The sequence below is a fragment of the Benincasa hispida genome, chromosome 9 (genome assembly GCF_027475165.1).
Source record: "Benincasa hispida cultivar pf3 chromosome 9, pf3_genome.v1.1, whole genome shotgun sequence".
In the NCBI taxonomy this organism is placed as follows: domain Eukaryota; kingdom Viridiplantae; phylum Streptophyta; class Magnoliopsida; order Cucurbitales; family Cucurbitaceae; genus Benincasa; species Benincasa hispida.
In genome coordinates this window covers 82102418-82111625 of record NC_143486.1, presented here as the reverse complement: position 1 = coordinate 82111625, position 9208 = coordinate 82102418, and the positions used below count along the sequence as shown (strand labels likewise).

The window sequence follows — 9208 nt, the reverse complement described above, 5'->3', positions numbered from 1 at the left end:
TTCGTGGTCAGGTCTTATACAAACTCTTTGTATAGGATGCCCCCGCTCGCATGTCTTCAACATGAATGATTAGGATCAGACCATCTGTGACAAGTCACAACACTTGTGACCATTCCACAAAGCGGGCCACATCCGTAGCGTTACCAAGATAAGGTTTCCCTCCTATATCCATATACTACAGATCATTTTGGTTATCACTCAAGACATGATCCACTTGTATGCCACCACATACATGCTTGAGTCACATATAGATAACCAGGAATTTTATGTTTACAGGTTTGTGGTAAAGCAAATAAAACAAGTAACTGAGCAAAAATACAAGATGTGAAGTAAATATCATATATTAACAACACATGCGTTCGTACAAATTGCTTACAAACTACAGGACATGATACTTTAGAACATCAACCCCAACAATGAGCTCCATTCGCAAAATCGTCTAGCGCACGGCTTTTTTTTATCGTTCTTAACCCCTGGGTCCGTTTTCGCTTTTTCGCCTGACGGAAAGTTTGCGCACAAAAATTGCGCCCCGGAGCAGTCCCGCCAAGCCTGATAGTCATTTGGGGCACCAAATGAGCACCGTTCGTAAAACCGTCTGGCGCACAGCTTTTTTTCATCTTTCTTAACCCTTGGGTCCGTTTTCGCGTTTTCGCCGGTTGGAAAGTTCGCGCTAAAAAATTGGGCCCTGGGCAGCCCTGCCAAGCCCGATAGCCATTTGGGGTACCAAATGAGCTCCGCTCGCAAAATCGTCTAACGCACGGCTTTTTTTCATCGTTCTTAACCTCTACGTTCATTTTCGCATTTTTGCCCACCGGAAAGTTCGTGCACAAATATTGGGCCCTAGGGTAGTCCGTCGGGCACGATAGCCATTTAGGGCACCAAATGAGCTCCGTTCGCAAAATCGTCTGGTGCACAGATTTTTTTCATCGTTCTTAACCACTAGGTTCATTTTTGTGTTTTCGCCCGTCAAAAAGTTCGCGCACAAAAATTGGGCCCCGAGGCAGCCCCGCTAGAATGTTCGCGCACAAAAATTGGGCCTCGGGGCAACCTCACGGGGCCCAATAGCCATTTGGCGCACCAAATGAACTCCATTCGCAAAATCGTGTCGCGCACAGGATTTTTCATCGTTCTTAACCCCTAGGTCCGTTTTAAAGTTTTCGCCCGCTGTAAAGTTCGCACACAAAAATTGGGCCTCGGGACAGCCCTGTCGAGCTCGATAGCCATTTGGGGCACCAAATGAGCTCCGTTCAGAAAACCATCTGGCGCACAGCTTTTGGTGTGTATCTATGCTTAGCCTTGAGGCAGCTCTGCGTGCACGTATGACCTAGTGATTTGGTTTACACCGTGGGGGGCATTCTGTGTCCAGAGTAACTCACCGTTGTAAACGAGTATTTGGGTACAGAATTGGTGTGGTTTTCTAATAATGATTGAATGCTTTAAAATGTGCTTATGAGAGTTGATCATGCCACTATTTTACTAGCACATGTTTGAGATGCTATTGAATCATTTATACTTGGCCAATGTTTTATTAAATGATTTAATTACTTTTATTGATGATTTAGAAAGCGATAACTTATGTTTATATTCAATTACCACTCACTGGGTATTAGCTCATGCTTTCGATGTTTTATGTTCCCCCCCCCCCCCCAGGTAGCGTTAAAGTTCTGGAAACACGCTGACTTGTTTACTGCCACACGACAAGAGTCTCCTACTACATTGTAGGCCTTGCACTGATGTAAATAGATTGCATATCATGAACCTTACGTGTCATGGTTTTGGGAGTACGGGACAAGAGGAGTTGTTTTGTTGTGTAATTTCTGGAAGTGTTTCCGTTGTGTCTAAACTTTGTTCATGGTTTGTATATAACAGAAGGTAGAAAGTTTATGAAACTTGTTTGTGGATATCGTAATATGGAATATGCTGAATGGAAATTAAATGTACTAAAGGATTATTATGTAACTGTTCAGATTTAAGCACAGGTTAAGTTGGTTAGTAAGATGCTAAATGTCATCGGGGGAGGTGATGTTTAGCATCTTCACGCCTCTTTCTAGATAGGTGGGTAATCTGGGAGGGGGTGTGATAGCTTGGTATCAGAGCATGGTTTTGGGAGACCTGAGGGTTATGTGTTAGGGAGTCAGCATGTTTTAGGCTTGCATGTAGCAGGATATTCATGATTTTTATTGAATATGATGTCACATATTGTAATTTAGGGATTATGACTCGTCGTGACAGGAGGAAGGAACAGCCGGTTGACGGAACTAGTAAAGCTCCTGGTGGTGCTATAAGTAGAACTGAGGAATCAGAATCTGGAACTAATCAACTCCAAGCAGAGATGAATTTTGAGGAACAAATTATGGCTAGGTTTGCTTAGGAACTTGCAGCCAGTGTGAAGGTCATGCAAGATAACCCTGAGAAGAGTTATAGGATAGAACGTTTGAAGGCCTTGGGTGCCACAACATTTTCAGGGACAGCTAATCCTGCAGATGCTGAGAAATGGATGGAAATGGTAGAAAAGTGTTTTGGTGTGATGAGATGCCCAGATGACAGAAAGATGGGACTTGCCACTTTCTTACTTCAAGAAGTGGTAAATGATTGGTGGCGTATGATTCAGTTACACCACAGAGATAGACATATCAGCTGGGAGGAATTCAAGAGCTTCTTCTATGACAAGTTCTATCCAAGGTCATTTCGCAATATGAAACAAAATGAATTTTTGAAGTTAGTGCAAGGAACGATGTCAGTGGCAGAATATGAGAAAAAATATACAAAACTATCCAAATATGCTATATCAGTAATTGAGGATGAGAGGGACAGATGCAGAAGATTTGAGGATGGCTTGAGGGAAGATATTTGTACACCCGTTACTGCAAGTGCTGAGTGGAATGACTTTGCTCAATTAGTTGAAACAACAATGAGAGTTAAGAGGAGTATTTCTGAGAAGGGGATAGAGCGAGAAGCTACAACAAATGCTCGTGCAGGTACCTCCTCGGGCCAACAACGTGACAGATTCAGTAGGAGGTTTACCCCTGGAGTTTCAAACAAGGGAAGCTTTAAATCGAGATATAGTGGTTCTTTTAGTTCTAAATTAGGTAGAGGAGGAGGATTTTCGTCTGTTAACAATTCAAACGACCATTTGAGTCCACAGTAGGTTCACATATGAGACCAACCAGTGGTGCTTCTGCAGATGTTGAGAGGAGACCTATTTGTGCAGAATGTGGCTGAGGTCATTGGGGTCCATGCTTTGGAAAGAATGATGTATGCTTCAACTGTGGACAACCTGGACATTTCCACAGAAATTGTCCTAAGTTGTTACGAGAGGGCAATACTACTCAAAGAACCACTTCTCAAACAGTTGATCAGCCAACTATGCCAACAACTTCCAACGGCGAGGGTTCAAGCGGTGCTAAGCAGAAGGCACCAGTAGGTCGCTCCTGTGCTCAAGGGAAAATTTTTGCAATGACCCAACAGGAAGCTGATGAAACACTAGATGTCGTGACTAGTACGTTAATTGTTTTTGGTAAACCTGCTCATGTATTGATTGACCCTGTTGCTACGCATTCTTTTGTGTCATGTGTGTTTGCTGTGGGTGTTAATAAAAAGTTAGGATTTTTGCCAGAAGAGTTGTTAATTAGTACGCCATTGGGTGAAACATTTGTGGCTAAAGATGTATATAAAGAATGTACAATACGTGTTAATGAAAGTGAATTATCTGCTGATCTCATACCCCTAGGTATCCAGGAATTTGATATAATTCTAGGGATGAATTTCTTGTCAAAATATCATGCCTCTTTAGATTGTCATCGAAAAGAGGTTGTGTTTAAACAACCAGGAAAAATCGAAGTGAATTTTAAAGGCAATAGACGAATCCTACCTGCATGTGTGATTTCTGTACTAAAGGCAGGTAAGATGTTAAGAAAGGGTTGTGTTGCTTATTTGGCTCATGTGATAGATAAACAAATTGATAAGAAGTTGAAATTAGAAGATATACCAGTGATGCAAGAATTCCAAGATGTTTTTCCAGATGATCTGTCAGGATTACCACCTGATAGAAAGATAGAGTTTGCTATTGATTTAGTGTCTGGAACAGCTCCGATCTCCCAAGCAGCTTATAGAATGGCACCGACAGAGCTGAAAAAATTGAAAACTCAGCTGTAGGAACTGGTGGATAAAGGTTACATTAGACCTAGTGTTTCTCCATGGGGTGCTCTAGTATTGTTCGTAAAGAAGAAGGATGGTACACTAAGATTATGTATTGATTACAGACAGTTAAATAAGGTAACAATACGTGATAAGTATCCTTTGCCATGGATTGATGATTTATTTGATTAGCTAAAGGATGCCTCGGTGTTCTCCAAGATTGACTTACGGTCGAGGTACCATCAGTTGAAAATTAAGGAATCAGATATTCCAAAGACAGTGTTCAGGACAAGGTATGGACATTATGAGTTCTTAGTAATGCCATTTGGATTGACGAATGCCCCTGCAGCATTCATGGATTTGATGAACAAGATATTTCATCCTTACCTTGATTAGTTTGTAATTGTGTTTATTGATGATATACTAATCTATTCTAAGAGTAAGGAAGAAAATGTTGAACACTTGAGAACGGTGTTGCAAACATTGCAAGATAGGAAATGTATGCAAAGTTCAAGCAAATGCGAGTTTTGACTTGAGCAAGTGATGTTCCTTGGACATGTGATTTCAGCCAAAGGTGTTATAGTGGATCCACAGAAAATAGAAGCAGTACTTAAGTGGGAGCAACCCAAGACAGTGACTGAGGTACGTAGCTTTCTGGGTTTAGCTGCCGTTTTGTTGAGGGATTCTCGAAGTTGGCACTTCCATTAACAACTTTGACCAAGAAGAATGCTAAATTTGTGTGGACGGAGGATTTTGAACGGAGTTCTCAGGAATTGAAAAGGAGATTGGTTTCAGCACCTATTTTAACACTTCCAACACCTGATGTCGAGTACGAAGTTTACTATGATGCTTCTCACCGAGGCTTAGGGTGTGTTCTTATGCAAAATGGTAAAGTGATAGCTTATGCATTCAGACAGTTGAAACAACACGAATGTAATTACCCAACACATGATTTGGAGTTAGCAGCAGTAGTGTTGGCGCTAAAGATTTGGCGACATTACGTGTAAAGGGAAAAATGTCGTATACTTACAGATCATAAAAGCTTGAAGTATGTCTTTGATCAGAAGGAGTTAAATATGAGGCAAAGAGGTGGCTAGAGCTGATCAAAGATTATGACTGTACCATTGATTAAAATCCAGGCAAGGTTAATGTGGTAGCTGATGCATTGAGCAGGAAGGCATTATACGCAAAGGCTTCATCAAATGCTATTAGTTCATCTCTTTTATGTGAACTAAAGGATTGTGATGCAATGTTAGCAGCAGATAACCAGGGAGGTTTAATGGCACAAATTTAGGTAAGGCCTACCCTAATTGACAAGATTATTGAGGCACAGAAAAAAAAGGCAATGTTGAAGCAGATACGAAAAACAGTGGAGCAAGGTCATCAGACAAACTATGATGTAAGGAGCGACGAAGCTATAATAAGATATAACCGTGTGTGTGTTCCTAATAGAGTGGACATAAAGCAAGAGATTTTAGAGGAAGCCCATAGCTCAGCCTATACAATACATCCAGGTAGCACTAAAATGTATCGGACATTGAAACAGTTCTACTGGTGGCCAGGGATGAAACGCGATATAGCCGAATATGTATTGAAATGCATGATTTGCCAGTAGGTTAAACCTATCAGACAGAAAATAGCTGGACTCCTAAACCTACTCCCAGTGCCAGAATGGAAGTGGGAGCATGTTACCACGGACTTTTTATTTGGACTTCCTTGCACTCAGAATGGTCATGATGGCATCTGGGTGATAATTGACAGATTGACTAAGACAGCGAGATTTTTACCAGTTTATTCTTTGGATAAGCTGGCTAAGATGTATGTAGCAGAGGTTGTTAGTCGCTATGGAGCACCAGTATCGATTGTCTCTGACCGAGATCCTAGATTCATGTCAAAGTTTTGGCCAAGCTTGCAACACGCCATTGGTACTAAACTTAAATTTAGCACAACATTCCATCCCCAGACAGATGGGCAGTCACAACAAACTATACAGACTTTGGAAGACATGCTCTGAGCCTGTGTACTACAATTTAAGGGCAACTGGGATTCCCATCTTCCACTGATGGAGTTTGCATATAATAACAGTTACCATTCCAGTATTAAAATGGCTCCATATGAAGCTTTGTATGGGAGGAAGTGTAGAACCCCAGTATGTTGGGACGAAGTTGGTGAGAGGAAGTTGTTCGGACCAGAATTGGTGCAAATCACTACTGATACTATTAAAATCATTAGGGAGAAACTTAAGACAGCTCAGGATCGCCAGAAAAGTTATGCTGACAAACGTCGTCGAGATTTAGAATTTGAGGTGGGAGATAGAGTTTTTCTAAAGCTTTTCTCCTTGGAAAGGTATGCTACGCTTTGGTAAGAAAGGAAAACTGAGTTCGAGATATATAGAACCATATGAAATTCTGGAATGCATAGGCCCATTAGCCTACCGTTTGGCATTGCCAATGGAGCTTTCCAAGATACATGATGTCTTCCATGTGTCAATGTTGCGTAAATATATATCGGACCCATCTCATGTTCTAGAATCACAACCATTGCAACTTAAGGAAAATTTGTCCTATGAGGAAGAACCTATACAAATCATAGATAGGAAGGAGCAGGTATTGAGGAGTAAGACGATTCCACTAGTCAAAGTGTTGTGGAGACACCATGCGTGGAAGAAGCAACTTGGGAAAGCGAACAACAAATGAGAGCCAAATATCCTTATTTTTTTTCTCTTGATGACTTTCTGCTGAATTTCGAGGACGAAATTCATAAAAAGGGGGTACTGACTTGTAAGCCCTTGTCCCTTTTCTCTTGTTTATGCTTAGCATCAACCTAGATAAGTGAGCTTATGTACCTAAATGAATAACTTGGATTGTATGACCTAAGAAAGTTCTAATTTTAAGTGTTGTAATGAAAGTTGGAAATTACTTAACAAATGCAAGTTCTTTTAGAAATGTATTAATACATGTTATTATTGGAACAATTTTTCATGATTGGGCACTTGTATAGTGAACATGATTTGTTATTGGCTAAGGGTTACAAGGAAGAAAGAACAAATTTTGTAGGAAATGCAAGTTAGCCGAGAGGGGCATTGGAGTTGTTAGTTTTTTTAAAAAAACATTATTGGATTAATTTGCTAAAATCTAAAATTAATTTAACTTGATAAGTATTGAAAGGCTACAAAGGATAAGGAAAATAAATAAAAAGCCACGAAGTAGGGCAAACAAGCAGCTGGGTGGAGGACTTTGATTGGAGGAAAAAGTGTGCAGCTTCGGCCAGAAATTTAGGGTCTGAAGAATATGATGGTTCTCCCAAAAAAACTCATGCAAAAGCTTCCATATTTAAACCAGATTAAAGATTATTGAGTTGTGAGTCTATTATAGGGCTGCTTGAGAGATTTGTGATCGGAAAACTGAAGAAATCGTGAAAATAGTGAAGGTTGCCCCAAAAACTGGAAAATCCGAGTAAGGTGTAGTTCAGGAGAGATTCTGAGCTCTGGAATACGAGTTAAGAGCTGTAATTTTGAGGTTAGTTAGCAAGGTTTATTAACATATTTTATGAAGGAAGTATGTGCAAATTTTCGCTTTAAGTAGGTTAAAAATTGGTTAAAGTGAAACCAGTGTTTTCTCGAACAGGGTAGCAGCAGGCCAGCCACCCCCCTAAGGCTGCCAGCCCCACCAGCGCGCCTCCTTCCATGCCAGCACCCCTCAGCATGCCTCAGTCCGTTCAGCCCTGCCCACCCACGGCCAGCCTCGCCCACCCACACCCACAGCCCGCGCCCATGCCCATTTCTAGTGCCCAATTACTTGTTTTTTAGCATTTTGGGTGTTGGTGAGCATTTTTGAATCCCAATTAAGATTTTCTTGATATTTTGACCCTAGAATGAATACTTTTGGATTAAAAACTGGTTTTTGGGCTATTTTGGGTAATGTGAGGAAAATGGACTTAAGGAGCAAAATGTGAATGTTTAGGTGTTAAAATGAGTTCACGTGGTTACATTGAATCACTATGGGCTGTTTTGGTTGATTTTACCTATCGTGAGTGTCTAGTAACCTTGGGACTTTATTTCATATCAAATTGAGGTTGGAAAGGCTTACAACCCAAGAAGCTCGTGCCAGTGATAGTGAGTGGTTTACTTTCGAATGTTTTGATATAGAAAGTAATTATACATTATAGTATGTTATGATTTATGAAATGTGATGGCATGATCTGTTTTACTTGATTGATATTTCAAAAATGTTTAAATCGTGATTTCTAAACTCTCGATGGTTTTATACGATCTTGATTTATCAAAATGTAGTTTGGAACCAGAGTTTACACAATTATGACTTGTATTGTTTTATGTGAAAACCTCTTGATGTTGAATTTAAAAATGTTGAATGTTTGTGAAAGTGGTTTCAAACTACTGATTCTTGTACCCGAGAGATGGTTATTTTCCCGTGCTACTTGAATGTGTTTCAGCAGCATCGCTCAGGCAATCAAGGGACTACCGGGGTCAGATGTGGCCAGAGTACACTGGAAAGTTCAGAGGAACCTGTGCCTGTAGCGCCACCCAAGATATCAGGGGGCTACCACCGGGGGCACCAAATGAGCTCTATTCTTAAATCCGTCTGGCGCATGACTTTGTTTCATCATTTTTAACCCCTAGGTTCGTTTTCGTGTTATCGCCCGTCGGAAAGTTCGCGCACAGAAATTGGGTCCTGGGGCAGCCCTGCCGTGCCCGAGAGCCATTTGGGACACCAAATGAGCTCCGTTCGAAAAATCGTCTGGTGCACGACTTTTTTTCATCGTTCTTAACCCCTGGGTCCATTTTCTCGCTCTCGCCCGCCGGAAAGTTCGCGCACAAAAATTGGGCCCCAGTGTAGCCCCGTCGGGCCCGATAGCCATTTGGGGCACAATTCCTGAAGTTTATTAGTTTAATCTATTCAATTATTATGAACCCTTTGGGTAGATTTGATTTATTAATAATAGAATTTCGTTGAATTTTTCTGACAAATTAATTTATTGAATTTCTTGTATGCAAAATCATTCTAGCTTGTGTATAATTGATTGATTTAGTTGCACGTATTAGGATCGCATG

The 9208-nt window shown here is 40.8% G+C and overlaps 1 protein-coding gene across 1 annotated transcript; it reads left to right on the top strand.

The window, feature by feature from the left end:
- The first annotated feature begins 2395 nt into the window (after positions 1-2395).
- On the top strand, positions 2396-8732 carry LOC150034112 (uncharacterized). The gene is given in 8 exon segments (XM_090317234.1): positions 2396-3144; positions 3294-4151; positions 4802-5070; positions 5277-5419; positions 5753-6469; positions 6471-6789; positions 6792-6917; positions 8590-8732. Coding segments are annotated over 8 exon segments (3324 nt in total).
- The last annotated feature ends 476 nt before the right edge of the window (positions 8733-9208 follow it).